The 22,745-nt window shown below is 52.5% G+C and overlaps 1 protein-coding gene across 1 annotated transcript; it reads left to right on the top strand.

The window, feature by feature from the left end:
* Positions 1 to 2,397: 2,397 nt before the first annotated feature.
* LOC123036696 (kelch-like protein 12) lies at positions 2,398 to 13,246 on the top strand. The gene is made up of 5 exons (XM_044456102.1): positions 2,398 to 2,521; positions 5,970 to 6,048; positions 8,833 to 9,060; positions 11,272 to 12,688; positions 13,004 to 13,246. Exons 1-5 carry the CDS (start codon positions 2,398 to 2,400, stop codon positions 13,244 to 13,246), a joined length of 2,091 nt encoding a protein of 696 aa, XP_044312037.1.
* Positions 13,247 to 22,745: the final 9,499 nt, after the last annotated feature.

Raw genomic sequence — 22,745 nt, 5'->3', positions numbered from 1 at the left:
GTACCTGGAGCTCCTGGACCAGGGGCGGGGGAGCTGGGTGGACGTCTTGGCCGCGGCAGGCACAGGCGCTTTGGGAATGCAGCCTGGGAGTGCTCCTTGACCCTGACCTGCCCCTGGAGCATCCGATGATGGGAGGGGCGCTTTCCTTCGGCTTCAGCTGATCCATCAGCTGCATCCTTACCTGGATGAGCAGCACCTGGCAATGGTGACCCATGCTCTGGTAACTTTCCGTTTGGACTACTGCAATGTGCTCTACGTGGGGCTGCCCTTGAAGACGGTCTGGATACTTCAGTTGGTCCAGAATATTGCTGCCAGGTTATTAACAGGGACTGGCAGATACTCCCATATCATGCCGGTCCTGTATTTACACTGGCTGCCAATTGAAGTCCAGGCCTAATTTAAGGTGTTGGTGATGATTTATAAGGCCCTAAACGGCTTGCGTCCTGGGTACCTGAAGGAGCGCCCTCTTCTCTATGTGCCAGCCCACTCCTTGAGATCGGGGGCAGAGGGATCCCTCTTTGAAAGAAGTTAGGAGGGTAGCTACTCGGAGAAGGGCCTTTTCGGTGGTGGCACCCCGACTGTGGAACATGCTTCCCAGGGAGGTTTGCCTGGTGCCATCACTTTATTCTTTTCAGTGTCAGGCAAAGACCTTTTTATTTTCCTGATATGTAACAATTAATTGGTTTTACACTTGTTTTTATCATTCTTTATCAGATGCAGTGCGTCATGTGTTGTTGTTGTGGTTTGCTTTGTTCTTTGGTTTTTTGTTCTTTGTAAGCCATCCAGAGGCTTTTAGTAATGGGACGGCATATAAAAAACTTTAAATAAATAAATAAATAAATAAATAAATAAGCAAGCAAGCAAGCAAGCAAGCAAGCAAGCAAGCCACCCCCTCCAGGATCAGCAGAATTGAGCAAAAGCATGCCCACAAACACTTGCGAACCCCCCAGCTGGGCAACTGGCCACTCCCCTAGGAGAGGCCGCAGGGTGCGGACAAGAGGAGATGTGACTGGGCATCCCAGTCTCCGTTCTGGGCAACGAAGCTTCTCCTCTGCTTGCTGCTGGAGGGGGTGGCGTGTGCAGGAAGGAGACACGGTGAGGGGCACGCCAGGTGTCCTTCCCTATGCCCCACTGCCAGCAGACCCACTAAAGGGGCACCGCTTGTGCAAAGCACGGGGCTTGACTCCTACAAAGACACGTTTTGCTGTGGCAGAGCCAGGAAGGGCCGCCTGAGCAGCTGTTTTCGCCCGTCCAGCTCATTCCCATGATCACCGCAGATCTAATCCTGCAAGCACTTCCTGGCCTGATGTCAGTCTGCACGGACTCACATGCAAAGTACGCCAGGATTTCCGAACTAGCAGGCCACGGGACGGAGTCACTGTGCTCGTCCAATCCTGGCAAGCCCTCTCCAGAGCATCAGGAGAGCTGGGTCAGGCCAGGAGTCCATGGAAACCACAAGCGGGATGGGAGCAAAAGAATCAGCACCTTCTGACCCATGTTCCCCTGCAACTGATAGCTGAAATGGTGCCCTGCCTCTCCTGAATCCCATAAATTAGGTCCATATCCATCAAGCTCAGGGCTGTCTATGCCAAGGAGCAGCCCCTTTGGGGTTCCCCAGGCCATGCGCCCTTACTCTGCTTTTCCTCATTTCCCCTACTGCCAGTCATTTGGTGGTTTTGCATTTTGGGGGTCCTTCTGCCCCCAGCCCCATCCTCAAAAATCAAAGTGCCTCTCCTGGCCCATTCTCTGGCAGTCAGCCCTGCTTCCTTGCAGGGGAAAGAAAAGGATATACATTTCATACCTAAATGACATCAAATAAAATATATGTGGAAATTTCTTATGTATAGTTAATACATTTGGATTTCCACCATTATCTGCATCCTGCTCAGGAACCGTTACTGATGGATCAGTATCAATAATTGGTTATCAATTGTTGTTCATTTCAGGTGCCCCCTTTGTTTCTCTTTTTCATTTTTGGTTTTGTTTTGATTTGTTTTGCTGACAAGTCACAATAGAAATAAACAATGCGAATGCACATAATGCGCATGAGAAAGAGCATGTCTGGGGTGGCTCCACCCATTTTGCTCTGGCCCCTCCCATCCTTGCTTTGGCTACTGGAAGGTGGCCCAAGGGCCGGTACAGCAGCGCTGCCCCATGTCCATCAGATCAATTCTGGACCCTGGAGGAGAAGCCAACGGATCCTTAATTCCCTATTCTGCATTGCATGGCCAAATTCCCCCTGCTGTCTAACATCTGCCCCTGTGACAAGACAATGTCCACACTGGCCCCATAGAAAGCGTCACAACCCCCAGAAGAGGCAGCCTTCCCTCCACAGCCCCTTCAAGGGCTTTCCTTGAATGTGTACCACATCTGGCCCTGCGTTGCTAGGAGACCCTCATGGACAGGGAGGCAGTTGCTAAGCGCCCAGGGAACGGGCCAATGGGCTACAGCATCCTGGAGGAGATGCCACGGTCCCATTTCATCAACTCTCCTGGGCTCATTCAAGAGGCTTCCTTCAAGGGTGAGGTCTTGGGAGGCTGAGCAGAGGGTCTGGTTAGAAAGTTACCACACCTTCTCCCCACTTGATGCTGAAGACTGACGGATTTCTCCGACTTTTTAAAAATACACATATCAAGGCCTGCTTCAAAAGCAGTGAAAAGAATCCTTGACTCAACTTTGGCTCTTGACTTGGTGAGGTGCCAAAAGTCTGCCAAGCATCGCACTGGCTGAGTTTCCCCATGTTGCCCACCCAAAATGTACCTCCACCCCACTGATTATGCCTATTGCTAAAACAGAGCAGAGCAGAGGAGAAAGGATGAGTAAGGAGCTCACTTTGTAAATCAAAGCCTGCAGTTTACGCTTGCAGAATCTTTTGTTGTTGTTGTTGTTAGGCCAGCCCAGCGGCCACAAAAACCCTGTGGCCAGCAAGCTCTTGAGCTCTCCAGAACTCTGTCAGGCTGGGTGGTAAACAAAGCGGGCGCTGCAGGTAGGTGGAAACACTTCCTGATGTCGAAACCGCCCAGCCTGCATCTCAGCACCCCGTCAAGGTGGGGTGTGGGAGGAAGCAGAGGCATTCAGATTAGGTCCCCGCGGGTGCCACAGGGGTCTCAGCTTGCATGAGGGTTCTCCCTGGCTCTGCTGGGATGGGAAGCAAGCAAGCAGTGACAGATCCCCCCTCATTTTCAGATACACAATTCAGCTCTGACTCACCCTATCGAAAAATGTCCACAGCACTGGGCAGGGCATGTGCGTATATGAAGGACCACCGTCACCTGTTTGCAACGTGCCTTCCATATAGGGCTTGTCCCCCATCCTATGACAGTCTTTAATTTCCAGTCCCCATCCCCAGTAAGCTCCTGTCCCCGCTTTGTGCCAGCACGAGCCTTTTGCAGATCCCCCCACCCCCAAAGCCCACCCTCTAGAGCAGTGGTTTTTAACCACCTGCCTGTGGAATGGCACCAGTCCACAGGCATTGCATTCATGGGGGGGGGGGCACCAAGGGGGCAGGGAGGGGAGAGAGTAGGTGGGCTCTGACTGGGAGCCGTGCTGTGCCAATTTCAGAATCTGGTTCTTTTGCTGGCATTTTTTCTTGCTCAGTTTCTGGTTGTTCTGGAGAATTTTCATCTTTTTGGTATTGTGCTTGGAAACTAATGCATGAAATAGTACTATGCATATGGTGCTTTTCCTTCCTGCCCCAGCGGTCCCCGAGGTGGTTTTCCTGTTTTCGCTGGTCCCCAGCTGTGGAAAGGTCGAAGACCACCGCTCCGGAGCGCATTGCTGGCCATGCGTGAGCCCGCACAGGGGCAGAGCCAGGTCACCGGGCCATCAAGCTTGTTGTGTATCCCTGTGCAGCAGCTGCTGAAGTGGCTCCCTTTTGTTCTCTTGATGACATTGTGTAGGATAACAGCTTCTCCCTTTGTGAAAGCCAGTGACTCAGTTTTGCTTCCTGGCTTTTCCAGGAGCGCAGGAGGCAGGCCGCTTTAGATGAAAAAGCATGGAATTCAGAGGGCAAACGCGTCGTCCAGCTATTTGTCATGAGGAGTGTGGTCCAGAAAGGAGGGGCATGATCCACTTAGATCATTTTAAATTTAATGATCTTAAAGGTCCCTCAGTGGAGGCATGTTTTGCTACACCCCAGCCTTCCTACTTCTGGGGCCCTCCTGGTGGAGCGGGCCCTGCATTTCTGCCTCAAAGGCCTACCTGATGGAACCATGGTAGAAGAACATGGCTTAAGAATTGATGTGCCATAGTCGTACCGCTGATTTGATCTGTGAAAAATTGGGGGAGTATCATAGAATAGTGTGTTGGAAAGGGCCATGAAGGCCATCGGGTTCAACCCCTGCTGTTGCAGGACACCAGGTCACACCATCCCACTCAGGGGGCTGTCCTATCTTCTCTGTTAATCAAGGGTGAGGGGTAGGAGGGGTAGAAAATTCCTTTGCAGGAAGTGCATAGGATGTAACCTCCCATATCCATCTTCCTTAGGGCAGAGTTTGTGCCAGAGCCTTTCAGAGAAGGTGTGTCTAAGGATGGAGCAGAACAGATGCATAACTCCATTGGTTGTTAGTAGCGAAGTTGTGTCCGACTCCTCGCGACCCCATGGACAACATTCCTCCAGGCCCTCCTGTCCTCCACCTCCCCCAGAGTCCACCCAAGCCCCAGGGACCCCATCCAGCCACCTCATCCTCTGCCGTCCCCTTCTCCTTTTGCCCTCAATTGTTCCCAGCATCAGGCTCTTCTCCAGGGACTCCTTCCTTCTCATTAGGTGGCCATTAGTTGAGTTTCACCTTCAGGATCTGGCCTTCTAAAGAGCAGCCAGGGCTGATCTCCTCCAGGACTGACCGGTTGGATCGCTTTGCGGTCCAAGGGACTCGCAGGCGTCTCCTCCAGCACCACAATTCAAAGGCCTCAATCCTTCAGCACTCAGCCTTCCTTGTGGTGCATAACCCCTTGGCTGCATTCGCTGTTTTGTCTACCTTCATTCATAGAAAAAGGCAGCTGTTTTTGGTAGATTCCCGCAAGGGGCCAAGGCTACACAGTTCCTGAGGGACTCAGAAATGGATCCAGATGACACTGGTGCGCTTTCTCTGAAGCACTGCATTACCCAAGGTAATGTTGGACTATCTCTGATTGTTTGAATGGTATCACTCTGGGCCAAAATGGACCACTACCACTCTGGATGTCGCGGGGAGGGGTGGGGTGTGCCAGATGGATTTCAAAACGCATGTTCAGTTTTGCAGTCTGCCTGGTGACCAAACGGCCTTTCTGTTGAGGTTTGATGCAGTAACATTCCTGCAACCGACCCAGGATGTTTCGAGGGAAACTCACAAATAGGACAGGAGTGAACCAGCGCCCTCCGGCCCATGTTCCCCAGCAAGCGGTGCACATGGGCATGCTGCTTCTGATACAGGAGGGAGCATGTGCCCTTACCCTTAAGAGTTTGGGCAACCCTCTTTCAATGCTTTTCCAGGGGGGAAGATCACAATTCTCCGAATTCCACCTCAAAGCGCCTTCCAACTTGTGTCAGTCTCAAATCACAAGCTTCTTTGTTTCCTTTCCCTGTCCAAATTTGTGCATCCTTTCATGTGCATCTTTCCAATAAATGGAGCACATAACTTTTTGAAAATGTGCACATAGAGGTTAAGCCACCTCTGCCTGCCTTCTTCTATGCTTTTTCTTCTTCAAATATACACATTTTCCAAATGTGCTTTCTTTGATCCTGAATTGCTCCAAAATCTATGAACCTGGACTACAGACTATGTTCAGATGTGGGTTAATCCTTTCAAAAACGAACTGGAAGGAATTTCCTAGACATCTGTATGATTCAATAAGTTTGCAGTATGACGGACGAGGTGATGCATGACTCTTTGCAGTGAGGGCATGCCAGCTTCATCCTTCTAATTTCTTGGGCATTTTGAAGTGCTATTTGCTTTCTTCCATTCCCATTTCTATTTCCTCTGTCCCAGCAGGTATCAAACATCTGTATCAAACTCAACAACTCTGCGATGTCACTTTGGTGGTCAACAATAAAAGATTTCCCTGTCACAGGTAGCCGGCACCACCGTTCCGTCCACAAACAGGGCATCCGGGAGTGACTTCAATGAAAAATGTGAAGTCACAAAAAACATGGCTGGGGATCCAGTGCCTCTAGACTAGGGCTGCATTCTCATCGTCTCAGATCAGGGTGTCTGCATTTCATTAAATCTGCCCCACCTAATTTTGTGAATTGCCAGGTATCCTTCAGTCTGCCATCTGCACGTGGACAGAAGCATTTTTCCAGTTGTCTGTTCTTGTATTCCTGCACACTTATACACATGTGTACCCCCCCACACATTTCTGATGGACTCAGTGACTGGACAGGTACAATTTCAGGGAGTGAGGGGTGGTGGTGTAATTTTTATGATCTTTCAGTTAGCACAGTTGCAAAAAATCACAGAAAGTTAAGAAGGCACCTGCAAGTTAAGAAGGCACAGAATCCATGCAACTCAAGAAATCAGTCTGTTCCTGAATCTGCCAGCTGGATCCATAGAAATCCAAGCTCAGACATGCCTAGTCCTCCCTAGGATGACCGATAGTCAGGAATGCGGGACTTGAAATCCAAAGCACCTGAGGGCACCGCATTGGGGAAGGCTAGTCTGGGTTGGGGTGCAGAAGTTGTGCCCTTCCAAACATTAGTGCTCCCCCCCCCCCGCCCCGGTGCTGCGGTCCACAGAGCCAACAACTGTTGTTTTTAACCAATCTTTTCCTATTGTGGACTTCACCAGAGGGAACAAAGCAAAATCTAAATGTTAGAAGAACGCAAAATAATGCTGGCTGAAAGGGAAACACTGACATAGCAGCGTGACTCCAGGCGCATCCACGACTCTGGCAAAGGCAGGCCGATACTCACGCCTGCATCCCTCCAAGGGCGGTGTCCGTGACCAGTGGACAGAAATGACAGGAGCTGTAGTCCAACAGCATCCGGAATCCCACCCCGGTGTGGAAGGTCTCTCCAGAGATGACCTCCAGCTGCTGGAAGTGACGCACTGGAGTATTTGGTCATGCGCAGGAATCGGAAACAACTGTGCACAAGGCCGGACGCCTTGAAAACTCATCACAAGAGTGCACCCTCAGCAGATGCTGCTCGCTCGTTTTTTGCAGTCCAGCAATGCAAGGCAGGGTTCTACGTGGGGCTGCCCTTGAAGGTGGTCCGGCAATTATAATCGGTACAAGAATGGGGCTGCTCGGTTGGTGACAGGCACCCCTAGAGCGCCCCAAAGAACGGCTATATGGAAAGACCTGCATTGCTTACCAGGCCCAGTTCAAGGTGCTTGTGCTGACAGGTAAAGCCCCAGACGGCTTATTCCCCAGAGATCTTGGGGAGCGCCTGCACACGCATGTGCCTGCCCGGCCTTTGAGGGCTACGCAGGGGGCCCTCCTGGGTGAGCCACCCCTTGGGAGGCAAGAGAGGTGGCTGCCAGGAGGGGGGCCTTGCCTGCAGCCGCCCCTCGTATTGGAATGCTCTCCCCAAGGAGGTTCGCCTGGCGCCTTCCTTAGTTTCTTTTCAGCACCAGGCAAAGACCTTCCTTTAAAAAAGTAGTAACTAATTGCCATAAGACCTTGGCTTTGTATTTTTTGCTGTATTTTATTGTTGTTTTGAATGTGTTATGGTTTTTATTATGTTTTTATTGTGTTTTTATCTTGTGGTTGTGAGCCGCCCAGAGGTGCCGTGCCACAATGGGGTGGGGGCATACAAATTTTTAAATACATAAATAGGGTTGGCTCTGGCACTCACAGAACTGCCTTCAGGCTTGGCCCAGTCCTGCAAAGCAAGCCATGCCAAGAGGCAGTCCGCAAAAGCTCGTGGTCTCTAGCTATGTGACTGGCACCTTTCCCCATCAGGAATGGCTGCAGGTCATGGAAGCAGGGCCACTGCAAGGCACCATTCCCGGCAACCACAGAAACATAGAAACCGAGTGATCCAGAAGGGGCCTCCCAGGCCATCTAGTCTGACCCCCGTCTCTGCTCATGACATGCCCACCATGTGCATGTCCAGCCTGTCCTTGAACACCCGCACCGATGGGGCCTCAACCATCTTCCGTGGAAGCCCATTCCACACCCCAGGGGTGCTAACCGTCAGGAAGTACTTCCTGGCATCCACCATGAATCTTGGTTCCCTGATCTTTGCTCCATTGGAACAGGCCCTGCCTACACTGCAGAGGAAAAAAAGGTCATGTCCCACCTCCGTGGGACATCCCCTCATGTACCTGCATGTTGCTAGCAGGTCCCCTCTGAGTCTCCTCTTCTCCAGGCTGAAGAGACACGGCTCCCTCAGCCTCTCCTCATGCGGCTTCCCCTGCAACCGGCCACCATCTCAGGGGCCCTTCACTGCACTGACTCCAACCTGGCTATATCCTTCCTGTAATGAGGGGCCCAGAACTGAGCACAAGGCTCCAGTTGCGGGCGCACCAGAGTCGTACAGAGTGGCAGGCATACCTCTCTCGATCTCGAAGCCACGCTTCTGGCTCTGCAACTGCCTTCCTTGCCCGCTGTGGCTAGTGCTGGGTGCTGCGTACGGGAAAAGGTCTCTGCTGGTACATCTCATGGGGCACCAGTCCTGGTGAGCACCCCATGAACATGGGGTGCAGGTGCTAAGAATTCAGCCTCAGGGCTGCTGCAAAGCAGACCAGAGTCCAGGGAGACAAGCCCAGGGAATCCAGTGGATTCCCACGCCAAATGGATTCCTCACACATCCTGAATGCAAGATGCCTTTGGTGCAAGTCAGCTTGGGCCGCCCAGCTGCAGAGCCGGGCTCTGTCGCCTCGCTCTCGCCTTACGTCTTTTTCTTGGCAGGACCCTGCTGGCCTCCATCAGCCTCTACTTCCAGCGAATGTTTGTCAGCACCTTCAGAGAATCGTGGGAGGGGGAGATCGTGCTTCTGGACCTCTCCCCCGCCTCCCTCCAGAGCCTCTTGGACTACGTCTACACAGGAGAACTGCAGCTCCAGGCGGAGGAGGCGGAGGAGCTGTTTGCCACCGCCAGCAGACTCCAAATCGCTTCCGCGCTGGAGAAGCTCACCAGGTAACGGGCACACAAGGGGGATCCCATGCAGCTGAGGCCGGGTGGAGAAGCAGAGCTGTTGACACATAAATAAGGAGCTGGAAGAAGCTGCTCAGTGAGGGCGGCTCCCAAGGAAGAGGCAGGCATCAGCCACCCTGAAACTGACCTTCCCCGCACTAATGTCCTCGGGATGCTCGAGACCGCAACTTCCGGGACTGTTCCTGCTTGCTGGTCATGCAAAGACGCTGCGTTTGCGGCCCTGAATGCAAATAAGAACTAACACACAAATTTCTGGGAGTTTTCCTTTGCACACATTCAAACTCACATCCAAAGACGCATGTATGCCCACTTCTAAAATGTGCATAAGTGCTTTTGCACTTGTGTATGTTTGCACCAAGCACCTCCAAATCTGCGTTTTCACAGTTTTGTCTGTGGAGACAATGCATGTTCTTGGAGTGGGAAAATGCACGTGTTTTTAAAAGTGTGCTTTTTTCCAATGGGAAAAATGTGTACTTTGAAAACAGACCTTTCCCCCCTCAAGAAAAGGAATCGGGCAAAACAGGCTTTTGGGATGAATTCAGAGATGCTTAAAACCTCCAGCCTAGCATGGTTGCCATTCCCTACTTGAAGTGCAGCCAGTCAGCCTGAGGAGGACAGCAGGCTGAGAGACAGGCAAAGTCCTGGGAAGACCTCTGGCCTGGCGCAGAGGTACTTGCAAAGCACCGTGAAAGCCCAGAGGAAATCGGGGCGAGAGGAATCACTCTAGGAAAAAAGGGGAAAAGCCCAGGAATGCTGCCGCTCTCAGGATCTCAGTTCTAGCTCCAGCAGCTCCTACTGTCCACATGCTCTGAGAGTCCCCAGGCAAAAATCAGGGTGCATTTTTCTGGCAGAGCCCCTGTGTGATTCATTAAGAGTGGGGAGAGGCAGGTTCTGGTCTCTGCCATGAAACTCACAGAGCACCACATGATGGCTTGCCATTCCTTTGCCCCACAAATCGTGGGAACGATCAATCATGAACTTCCCCTCTGATAGGTTACCAGCAGACCAAAGTAATTTTTAATCCTTCTCTTCCTCACCATTTAAAATGAAAATAAAAAGAAACCTATAAAATGCATGTCATCTTTCTAATAAAGACATTCTAATGCATAAATTCAAAGCAATGAAAATAAGGGATATGGTCAAATGCTACCTTGGATTTATCATTCCAAATCATAATGAAGATATTCAATTTTTCAATAAATGTCTTCTCAAACATTTGCCTATTTCTTCCTTTTATATAATACGCTATTTTCATCATAATAGCAGCATTCTGTGTCCTGAAAAACCAATTAGACAATGGAGAAGAAATATTTTTTTCTCTCAATAAAATGCAATCGAAATTGGAGCTGCTGCCAACAAATAGCCATCTTAGCATCAGAGATTTAATGCATCGTTTCTGATACCTTAGAAGCAGAAAACAGAGCCCAGAACTGCTGGCATATCAAAGCTGCACATTCAGTGTTTAGTTCTCTCTAAGAGTGTATTCCAGCAGGGGTGAGGCAAAAAGGAGACAAGGCCAAAAGCCCGGGTGGGGGGCAGAATACCCAAACCAGCAGCTTCTTTGTGTCCAGCCCTCTTTCCTCCAGCAACTCCACTTTTAGGGAGGCGGTTGAACCTTTTCAAGAGGGAGAAAGACTGTGTAACGCTTGAGCCAACCAAAAGCTTTCCTGAGGCTTCAGGGCCTACCAAAGCCTCAGGTAGGCTGACAGGACCTGTGGTGTGGTCAGCTTCACTCCTTCTGCAGGAGCTAACTGAGCTCTGGCCCACTTTGTCAAGGGAGACTTCTGTGGGGACACAGAGGTAGCGATTCCGCTCGGGGCTGACCCCTGAGACACAGAACTACATCAGGGCTGTGTTTGCTGGATGGGTTGTTGCAGACACGGCCTGTCCTGCCCTGGCGAAGTACCGCTTGCCTCATCCGCATCAGAACCTGTGGTGCATGGTGAAAAGCCTGCGCGCTGGAAGCCACGGCATAGACTATCCAGGTGATGCTGGAAACAAGGCCCATCAGTCCCAGCCAGCATGGGTGCTGGAAGCTGCAGTCCTGTGGAAGGACACAAATTGTTGCCTTCCTCCCCAGCATCCTAATGTCCAGTGCGGGGGAGAAAGATCCTTTTCTCTCCGCACTCTCAACACCACACCTCATTTTACAAAACTCACCACCTTCCCTCTCCCCTCTGCTCCACCATGCAGGTTTTTCCTGGAGAGGATGTCTGTGGATAATTGCCTGGATCTTTACACACTGGCCTATTCCCACAACCACCAACCACTCCTCCGCCCAGCAACCCGGTACATCTCCTCCCACTTCGAGCACCTCTCTGAGCTGCCTGCCTTCTTGCTCCTGGAATACAGCAGCCTCCTCAGCCTCATTGCCTTGGAAAGCCTCGCAGTGCCCTCTGAGCTGGTTGTGTACAGGGCCGTGCGCCACTGGGTGGACCACAACCCCGCCGAGCGCCTCCCCAAGCTGCGAAAGCTCATGGACCACGTCCGCCTTCCCCTCCTGGCCCCCGAGGAACTCGCCGAGGTCCGGGCTGAGACGGAGGAGTTTTACGAGCTCGTGCGCCTGCCCTGGGAGGAGCTCAACTTGGAAGAACGCCTGTGGTCCAGTCGAGGACTGAGGCAGGGCATGTATCGCGAAGGGGTGGCGTGCGTAGGGCTCCCGAAATGGAGCGAGGTGAGCCTGGGCGAAGACGAGCTGGACTCCCGCGTCCATTTCTTTGACTGCTGCACAGAGGAGTGGGAGCAGCTCCCCGACCTGAAAGCGCTCACCTCCCCGAGCTGCGCCACCCTGGGACACAAGCTCTACGTCTCTGGGGGGCAGCACTTGGACGGCTCCTACTCGGATAACCTGCTTGTTTATGACACGCTCGGGGGATTCTGGTCCCAGCTGCCCCCCATGTCCACGCCCCGGGCCTGGCACGCTTTCCTCCTGTGCAAGAAGAAGCTGTACGTGGCCGGGGGCTGGGATGCCACGGGGGCCCTCGTGGGCGCAGAGAGCTATGACCTGGAGCGAGAGGAGTGGGCCGCCATCCCCAGCCTCCCTTTCGCCTTGACCTATTTCACGTCCGCAGCGCTCCGGGGCAAACTGTACCTCATCGGTGGGGAGAAGGGCGTCTCCGACCTCCCAGTCCCCCACCAGGGCGTTCTGGTCTATGACGTCGTCTCCGAGGTTTGGTCCCAGGTCCCGGCGGCGCTGGAATTCTGCGAGGCCAGTGCTGCCACGCTGGGCAACTGCATCTTTGCGGTCGGCGGGCTCACCTGGGACTGCGCCCGCGGCACCCGCCAGTTCACCCAGCGCTGCATCTGTCTGCTCGGGGACGGCAAGCTGGACCAGAGCAACCCCATCCCGCCACTCCCCATCGCGATCTCGTACCCAGGGGTCGCCCGCTGCGGGAAGAGAATCTACATCTTTGGGGGCGACAGCATGGACCGCTATTCCAGCGCCATCCATTACTGGGAGCCCGGCCAGCCCAGCTGGACCCAGTGTTCCACCAGTTTACCGGACCCCAATTATGGGGCATTTGGCTTTGGCTGTGTGCCGCTCAAGGTGCCCAGGAAAAACATCCTTGCAATCTTTCATGGGGGAGCCGCGCCTGCTGCAGCGCAGGAGGTAACCTAGTGGGGACGGGAGAACCCCGCGAGCTCGGGCCTGCCCTTCTTGTCTTCCGTGAAATGGTTACTTGCAAAGAATAGGCTTGAATCTGAGCTATTTTGGACCCTGAGATGAAGCTGTGTCCTCCTGCTCGCTTGGTGTTGCGTGTTTTTGCCGCCGTTTCCTCGTTTTGCTTCCTTGACTCCTTGGACACGTGGAGTTTGCACAAAGGGTGTGAGGAGGGGCGCTCCAGAACACCCCTCTCCCCATGAAGCACAGGCTTCCTTCCATGAGCGCTTGCGCATGGCCGCTTGGCTCAGCTTGCTCCCCCAGGCCAGGCACAAGAGGAAGTCCCCGGACGCCAGAGGGGAGGGCTCCCGTGAACGCCACCCCAGCCCGGCCCACGCAGCTGAAAGGTGCCACGTTTTCTGCAAGCTGGAGACCGACTCGCCCACTGCCCTGCCTTCCGCCTCAGCCAAACTGGCCGCCGACATTCCACAGCTGCCATTCAGCCCTCAGAAGGGCCGCACACGTTCTCCGACACTGCAGAATCCCAGCCAAGGGCAAATGGGGTGATGCGAACAAGGGCACCTCTGCACTGAAGCCCGGCTCCCGTTAACTGGGTCTCGGGAGTGTGGTCCCTATGCCTGTGGACTTCCAGAGGCTGTAGGTCTCTGCCTCCTATCTTCCCCAGGGAGCATGGGACCTGCAGGCCCACCACATGCCCTCCTTCTCCTCCCCATGCAGACTGCCTTGGGCCAGGACCTGAACGTCACCCGATCCTGGATTGTCCACAGCCGGCTGATTCCGCATGGTCCGTGGCCCTCCGGTCTCACGTTAAGGCTCTTGCTCTCATTGGGAGCCAGCCTGCGGACACGCCACTCTGCCTCTGCCAGTGTGCCTTGGAGACTACATATCCCATCCTGCAGTCCCAGCAACGCCCCCACTCCGCAATAAACGGCCACCCCCAAAAAGGAAAGAGAAACACATCTCCGTGGACTTCCCATGGAGTTCCATGTTCGAGTCAGAGTCGCACTGCAAGCGTTCAGCTATGCGCCGGCAGCGGTTGCGCATCCTTGCACACTCAAAAATGCAGGCACAAGCCTAGCAGGGCTGGCCCCTCATCGCCGCTGTGTCACTGTGACGCGCTCGCGTGGCGGCTGGGGAGCGGGCCATTCCTGGGGCAGTGGGGGTCCGTATCCCTTGCAGCTTTTATCCTGCACTTCATGGGAGCGGCCTGCAGCGCTCCTCAGAGGGGAGCTGATGGGAGGGATGGCCTACAGCTGCCCAGATTGCTCCTTCAGCACCAGGAGCCCCACTGGCCCTGCTGGACAGGAGGAGACAGAAGCGGAAGGAGCCGAGAAGGCCAGCCAAGGGCAAATTCTCCAGTGCCGAAAATCCCTTTAGAAGTTCTTCCCACACAGTGCTGTGGTTTGGGAATCTCGCAACTCCATGGCATTCTCCCTCCGCCCAGTTCTCTCTTTTGCCCTCCATGCTCATGGGGCTCCTTTGTGTGGGGGGGTCCCCCTATTCCCCCCCCCCCAACATTCTTTTCAAGGTTCTGCCAAGCCTTCTGATATCTCCGTTCCGCGCTCAGGTAATGCCACTTTCTGCCTTGACATGCACGACTTCAACATCAGACACAGGAGGCGCAGAGAGACCGGATTTCAGCGGGGCAGGTGCAGCCGGAGTGAAGCGAGGCGACAATAAACAAAGGGACCAGTCCGCCCAGCTCCTACAAGGGGGCATTTGCGTGCTGCCCCCTCACCTTCCCCCGATCTTATTGGCATTGCTATCTGGCAATTACATCCCATCTCTTTTCCATCTTGTGGGAACCCAAGGCAGCTTGCGTTGCTCCATCTCATTGTCATAACAACAACCCTGTGAGGTAGGCTAGGCTGAGAGTGAGCGACTGGCCCAAAGTCAGCCCGTGAGCTTCATGGCTAAGGTGGGGACTAGAAACCAGACCTCCCAGTCCCTGACCCAGCTTTCCCACCCCCACCCCACAGGAGCTGTTCAGCCCCGTTGCTTTAAGCCATTCCCTCTTTCCCCTTTACAATTGCTTCTGCCTCCTTTCAGAAAGTGGGGTGAAAATTCACTGGGAAGGGGGCTTGTGCACACTCACGCTTCCAGTTTCATCTCAAGATGGGTCCATACGTACATCACCCCCCAAGGAGAACCCCCGTCTGCCCTCGCTCCTCCGAAAAACATAGACGCTCACCTCTCAGAAGGCGGGATCCATCAACCACGGATGGACCTCACGAAGCAGCTCCTGCCTCCCTCCTTGAGCAGGGCTGTCCTTCAGGAGCTTGTGGCGGTGCCTCTCTTGGTGCTTTGACACCTATGAAAAGAAGGGAGGGAGGCCTCAGTTTCCCTGAGATGCTCTGACACAGGGGTGCCGAACCCCTTTCAGCCGGGGGCCAGATCCAGCTCTCAGGGCCTGCACTCTGCTGGTGGGCGGGGCCAAGGGCCAGCGGGAGGGGCCGCAAAGGCCAGCAAGGCTGTCGGACCAAACCCTTGCAGTCAGCAGTCAGCCTTCGGAAAGGCGTTTCAGAACGGAAGAAGCAGTTTGCTGACTTGAAGTACTCATCAATAGGCACAAACATGCACAAAGTCTTCTCACATTATTTCCCGCTGCCTCCCTTCCCCTCTGGGGTGATTTTAGTTGCCGCTCTGTGGCATTGTCCCCTGGCCAAAGCCAGCTGGCTAGTTCGTGTCATCTTTACATGTCTCTCCCCACGCTGTGCTCCCTGATTGCCTGGACTCTCGGTCTAGGCCTGTGATCTGGTTATCCCAGGAATTCTTCCAAGTGCCTGTAAGGAAGGACAGTAGGTCAATATTATCCCCCACCACCTCCCATGTTGGAGGGGTAGAATAAGTTCTTTAGAAGGCCAGATACCAAAGATGAAACTCAAATACTTTGGCCACCTAATGAGCAGGAAGGACTCCCTGGAGAAGAGCCTAATGCTGGGAACAATTGGTGCCAAAAGAAGGAAGGGACGGCAGAGGATGAGGTGGCTGGATGGGGTCACTGAAGTAGTTGGTGTGGGGATGGGGGGATGGTGGAGGACAGGGGAGCCTGGAGGAATGTTGTCCATAGGGTCATGAAGGGTCGGACACGACTTAGCGACTAAACAAAAAAACAAAGGAGACCTGAAAAATTTATGGCAAAGAAAACACTGAATTGGAAGTACTCTGCTTTGTCTGTCCACCTCGGAGCTGTTCAAGCAACCCTCGTGCATTTCAGCCGCTGGAATGGTGCAACCAGGGGCAGCAAAACCTACCCACCTTGCAAAAAATGTGATAGAACAACTCCCTCACCCCCAATTATTCCAGTTTCAAAAACTCTCCAGCGAGAGCAGATAATCCAGATGCGATTGAGTGCTGGTGGAAACACTTGGTTTGCAGAAACAGGTGGAACCAGATGAAATCTCAGCATTGGCAGGGCAAGGCACCAAGAAACTGCCAGGAGAAGTTGGGCAGAAACACACATGCTGGCCCAGTCCAGGGCAGTTCTTGCACACACAACAGACTCGGCGGGAAAACGGCATTGGAACAGTACAACAGCCCACGCAGCGGAGCGAAGAGAGCTTGGACAGCAGCTCAGGCCAGATATTAAGGGCCTCATCCGAGGTATATTTAGCCAGGAAAGCGGCCTGCAACTTCCCAGCATTCCCCAGCTGCTTTGGGGGGATGCTGGGAAGTCGTAGGACCTTCTGTCTGTCTGTCTGTCTATTTATATCCTGCCTTTTTCCTACAAAGGGCTTAAAGCAGCTTACATCATCTCTCCTCCGCCATCTTATCCCCACAACAACAACCCTGTGAGGTAGGTTGGGCTGAGAGTCTGTGACTGGCCAGTCACCCAGTGGGCTCCATGGCCGAGCGGGGACTCGAACCCAGATCAGCTGAGTCCCAGTCCCACGCTCTTAACCACTACACCACACTGGCTCTCAGTCTAATACACCTTAGACTGGGAATGAAGTAATCAATCCGAGCAAGCTGACGGGCGCTCACAGCTCTCCTGGGAGGGGAGTTATCTACCTCCTTGGGCACGGCGCCACGTACTGGAGGGTGATGGGTCTCCAAGCAGGACTCCCGTAAGCCAAATGCTATTCTTTCACTTCCTGTCCTAGCTGCACTCCAGTTTTACTTCCCGTCTTGGAGACCAAACTTGGAGAGCCCTAGCTAGTACCACCCTCTTATAATTATTACGTTGCATTCATAGCCATGCAAGATGCAAGATGCCTGACGGCTCATGACACAAAGACATTGGTGTCTATCGACCACGCTTCCATGCCACTGAGCCACCGAGCTGCAACGTGGGAGCCCAGGGCAGCAGCAAATCCGACCTCCAGCCCTTGCATATTTTCCAAAGGAAGCCTTGGGCCAGGACTCACTGGCCATCACCAGCTGTGAGTGGTTACCCTTATAAAAAAATCCAGGTTTCTAGTGCACGGTAGGAGGGATCACAGAACACAGCACTGCTAATGTGCTTCACCCCCTGCTGCCTGCTTCCGTCTTTTCCTTTCTGTTTCCATTTCCAACCTCTCAGTCCGCTGTTATTTAGGCAGCTGAGTACAATGGACGTGAAGGGGGGAGGATTAAATAACACCCAGACATGAGTAATAGTACTAATAGCTAATAAAAGCTGTCGCATTACACGGAAGGCACGGATGCGGCGCAGGGGTGGAGTGGGGGACGGAGCTGCAACGCATCGCAAGGCAATCCCCTTATAAATAGCTCTGCTCTTGCAGATATGCCATTTATAATCTTTGCAGGACGGAGCTGCTTTGGAGTAGCGATAGGGGAGAAACGCGTGCAAGACACCCTCAGCCCCTGTTCCACGAGGCCGCACCCGCGATACACACTGAGACTCAGTTATCCTATGAAATGAGCGATGGAGATGGAAAAACACATGGAATTTTGTGCTGGAGATGGAAAATGCATGGAAAAAATATGCATATTAGGGGAAAGTGCCACCTGCTTCGAAATATAACATTCAAAAGTGCATTCTGTGAGGAACTATGATTTGCAAAAAGAAAAAGAATGTTTGGGAATAGGAAATTTTACCAAAAAATACCAAAATGTTTAAATTGGTGGAAATGTGCACACCAATGTGTCAACATTTTGATATAAATCTACAGCAAACTCCGGATGCGCATGTGGGAATCGACAACATTTGAGCACTTTAGAATTATTATTCCATGTACAAAGGGAAGCATCTCCGAAGCGGCTTCCTTGTAGGGAAGAGAATATGAAGGTGGATTTGTAAAAGTAGAGATGGACAGAGTGACACAGAGCAAGGACAGAGTGTCAGGGAAGGGATCCCTCCTTTGGCGTGACATACAGATGGGGGGTCTCTCCCTAGGAAGCTGCTCAGTCAAGGAAGGCGTCAGAGGAACCCCGCAGACCCGAGGAGAAACCTTTTCTCCACCTCTCAGGGCCTCCCTGCTCTGCAGTCAGGCAGTCTCTCACATCATGTTATGTGTGGCACTTGTTCCAGGAAGGCTTGTTCCACTGGCCAGCAACAGTGTTAATCTTACTGTGCTTTTGGTGCATTGTTTTTATCCATTAAAAGGCGCTTGCTCCTGGGGAGGAAAGCTGTGGCAACTCTAGACAGCACACTAAAAAGCAGAGACATCACCCTGCCAACGAAAGTGCGTATAGTCAAGGTTTTCCCAGTTGCAGTGTATGGCTGTGAAAGTTGGACCATAAGGAAGGCTTGAGGCCTTTGAATTGCGGTGCTGGAGGAGACTCCTGCGAGTCCCTTGGACCGCAAGGTGATCAAACCGGTCAGTCCTGGAGGAGATCAGCCCTGACTGCTCTTTGGAAGGCCAGATCCTGAAGGTGAAACTTATATTGTGATTTATATCCTGCCTTTTTCCTACAAAGGACTCAAGGCAGCTTACATCATCTCTCCTCCTCCATCTTATCCCCACAACAACAACCCTGTGAGGTAGGTTGGGCTGAGAGTCTGTGACTGGCCCAAAGTCACCCAGTTGGCTCCATGGCTGAGCAGGGACTAGAACCCAGATCCTCTGAGTCCCAGCCCCATGCTCTTAACCACTACACCACACTGGCTCTCCAAACTCAAATACTTTGGCCACCTAAAGAGAAGGAAGGACTCCCTGGAGAAGAGCCTCATGCTGGGAACAATAGATGGCAAAAGGAGAAGGGGGCGGCAGAGGATGAGGTGGCTGGATGGGGTCACTGGGGCAGTTGGCGTGAGCTTAGGTGGGCTCCAGGAGATGGTGGAGGACAGGAAGACCTGGAGGAATGTTGTCCATGGGGTCGCAAAGTGTTGGGCATGACGTCATTGAACAACAACAACAACAACTGTTCACCCCTCTGGGATCTGTCTAGAAATGGAGCAGTACACAAATTCTGTGAGTTGATTGCTCCATCCATCCATCCATCCATCCATCCATCCATCCATCCATCCCTCAAGAGGTCATGTAATGAAACTGATGGGTAGTATAGACCCAAAGGCATTATTTACCTGTGGAACTCTCTGCCACAAGAAGTGGGAATGGACACTTTAATGGAAGTTAGATAAACTTGCGGAGGTTAGATCCCTGAGAGAGTTCACACAACCCTGTAGCTCTTTGAGATAACAACTTCCATTCCCCACAACCATTGGCAATGCTGGCTGGGGCTGATGTGCGTTGAAGGCCAGAATGCCTGAAGTACATCCGATTGATTTAACCTGGTCATTTAGGGGAGCTGTGCTCTATATTTCCAACACTATCAGAGATATGATTGATGGGAGAAAAAGATGCTTTTATCAGTCATGATACCTTGTACTGCCAGGAGATCTAGCCAGCAGCATCCCGAGTGAGATTGCTTCGCCGGGCTAAAAATGCTTCTCTCTTGGAATACCGATCTCTGCCAAGAATGCATTCTACTCTTTCACAGTTTGTAGTGTGGGGAGAATGGTGCTTTGTTTTGATTTTGGTTTTGCTTTGTTTGTAATCCCAAGATGTGCTTGATTTAGACTAGCTGTTATATCTGCTTACATAACAGAAAGGGACATATCAATATGAAAGACAAACATTTATATTATTAGATTTTTGGTCACTATCCCTGTTAATGGTGATGTTTTGCTGAGCTGCCCTGGATTTTTCTGTGCCTGGTTTTAGAGAAGCCACGTGGTAGCTCTCTTTAGGAAGGCCACTTGCATTTTTCGGCTGCAGAAATGTTGAGGCTGTTTCCTGAAAGTTAAGAACACAGAGCTTGCTTTGACAGCTGCAAAATCCCTACAGATGTTTCGAACTAGCCACGCAGCGGCCTCACATTGGACGCTTGAGGCCAGCAGCTCTGTTCTCCCACGAGAAAGGCTGGGCTGCTCTGCATCTTATTTCTTATATCGCGTCTTGTGCACAGGTGGACTTTTCATATATTTGATCACCTGCTTCAAATACCCCAAAGCCACCTGTGCTGACCAAACAGGGCTTTCTTTTAAGAGGAAGATCGGGCCCAAATCAGACATAGATAAGCCAGGCAGGAACATTTTGACCTCCCTGGCCAACAAAGACCTTCAGCTGGCGGCTCTAAAGAAAATCGGGGTTCACTTGGAATGTCAGACTGCAGAAAATGGAGGGATGTGGTTGTGTGGTCCAGCCACACCTGGCCAGCTGTCCCTGCACTCTCTCCAGGACGTCTGCATTCCCTGGAGCTGATATGTCCATGCTGGCCGTGTTAGGTGGAGAGACAGAGAAGTGATCAGCTGCAGGATGCAGGGATGTCTTTTTGGGGTTTCCGTTTCCAAAGAGAGGACTGAAGGTCCAGGACTGAAGGGTCAAAGGCTTTGTTCGGGTGCCCAGGTTTTTTGGTGTTGTTTGTTCACTAGGAGTTCTGCTGGGAGCTTCTTTGCTGCCTGCCTCTGGGCTTCAAATAGCCCAGCACTTCTCACTAGGGGTCCTTAACTTGCCGCAGTATCTACAGGGACTTTTGGGCAGCTATTGGGCACAGCAGCGGGTGGATAAAATCAAGTCTTGCACTTGGGGGATAGGAATGGGTTCTATAAGTACAGGTTAGGGAACAGGTAGCTGGAGAGCAGCACTTGTGAAAGGGACCTCGGGGTGCTGGTCGCCTGCAGGCTGAACATGAGCCAGCCGTGTGATGCAGTGGCCAAGAGGGCGAACGCCACCCTTGGTTGCATAGCCAGAAGTGTGGCTTCTAGATCGAGAGAGGTATTACTGCCACTCTACACAACTCTGGTGCGCCTGCAACTGGAGTATTGTGCTCAATTCTGGGCCCCTCATTACAAGAGGGACATAGCAAGGCTGGAATCGGTGCAGCGTAGGGCCACAAGGTTGGTGGCCGGTTTGCAGGGGACGCCGTATGAGGCGAGACTGAGGTAGCTGGGTCTCTTCAGCCTGGAGAAGAGGAGACTCGGAGGGGATATGTTGTGAGCGGATGTCACATGGAGATGGGTAGAGACCTGTTCTCCCCTGCAGAGGAAGGCAGGACACGCTCCAATGAAGCCAAGGTCAGGGAACCCAGGTTCCATTAGGATGCCAGGAAGCACTTCCTGACGGTTAGGACCCCGAGGGTGTGGAATGGGCTTCCACGGGAGGTGGTTGAGGCCCCATTGGTGCGGGTGTTCAAGGATAGGCTGGACGTGCACATGGTGGGCATGTCGTGAGCGGAGCCGCTGGAGCTGGGGGTCAGACTAGATGGCTCGGGAGACCCCTTCCGACTCGCTCTGCTTCTATGTTTCTAAGTCCAGAAGTGAACCAGAGTCTGGTTCGAAGCAAGTCCATAAAGAAGCCAGTCCTCTACAGTTCCAGGAAGCTCTGTTAGTTAGGAGGCAATATGCAAAGATCCTGGAGGCCTCCTTTGGAAGTAGGCATTAGAGTTTTCGCATGCCATTGCTTGGGAATACAATGGGCCAAAAATCTAATTTAATCCACAACCTGCCCCAGGGTAAAGTATTCCATGGAGTCACCCAGGAAAGTGTTGGAAAGTGGAAATTGGTGCAATCGAGAACTTTGCTCCAGATGCCCTTTGTGGAGGAAAAGACTCCACAGCTTGGGAGCACCTCCCCACCTCTGCGGTGTAAACGCAGCCGTTCCACTGCTGCGCAGGCACTGGGCATGGCGCGGACTGAGCTGCAGCTGGTATTCCTCAGGAACACCTGTCGGCCGGTAGAAGCGTCTCTGACACGCTGTGCACACCCTCATGACTCATATTCCGTTAAACGCTGCCATTTCAGCTAAGGACTACAAGAGGACAGCCGCTAAATATGGTCGGGGAGAAATTTGCTAGGTTGGTCCAAGGGGTTCCTACCCAAGCTGATAATGATTCACAGCAGGGGTGCAGAATCTGTGGAGGGGGGGCCAAATGTGGCCCTCCGGGTCCCCCAGAGGGCCAGCCCCCTTCCCCAGGCCACTGATGTTTGGATGCTCCCCCAGTTTTTGTGCAGATTCCCCCCATTCTGCAAGGTTTGTTCCCGAGAGCAAAACGAGGCTGGCACTTTGACCCTTCTGCCCGGCCATCCCTGGGGGAAGCCACTCATGGCAAGGACTTCTTCAAAATACTCTTTGACCCTTGAGCTGAAAGAGCTCAGACTCCCCAATTTAGAACTGGGTTCAAACAAGAAAGGCAAACCTCTGTTGACCACATCTCATTGCTGTAACTTTGTCACTTCCTGAACACATCTGGCTAGCCATGGTCAGAAACAGGTTACTGGGAAAGCTAGGCCTTTGGTCTGATCCAGCAAAGCTCTCCTGAAGTTCTGCAAGTTGCATTCTCCAACATCAGCTGAGGGAGCCGTATTAAGACTAATCCAGAGAGGTATGTTTCGCTAGGACTTATTCTCTGGCATCCTCAGAGATGGCTGTAGCACCAGCAGTTGGAAACGTTCAAGAGGTCAGATGAAGGAATTTTCCAGCCTTCACCTGCTTGAGTGTTCTATGCCTTCCATGTATTTTCCTAATACTTTTTTTTAAACTTAAGCTAAGTGCAAAAGATGGAATGATGGAGCTAGCATGGTCAAGGAATATTTTGATCTGTATGCATTGAGTAATTGTTTTATTATGTAAATATTTATATACAACCTAATCTGCTTTTA

The sequence above is a fragment of the Varanus komodoensis genome, unplaced genomic scaffold (assembly GCF_004798865.1).
Source record: "Varanus komodoensis strain SLA01 unplaced genomic scaffold, ASM479886v1 scaffold81, whole genome shotgun sequence".
Taxonomy (NCBI): Eukaryota; Metazoa; Chordata; class Lepidosauria; order Squamata; family Varanidae; genus Varanus; species Varanus komodoensis.
The sequence above is the reverse complement of the archived record's forward strand: the minus strand, read 5'-3'. Positions and strand labels throughout refer to the sequence as shown.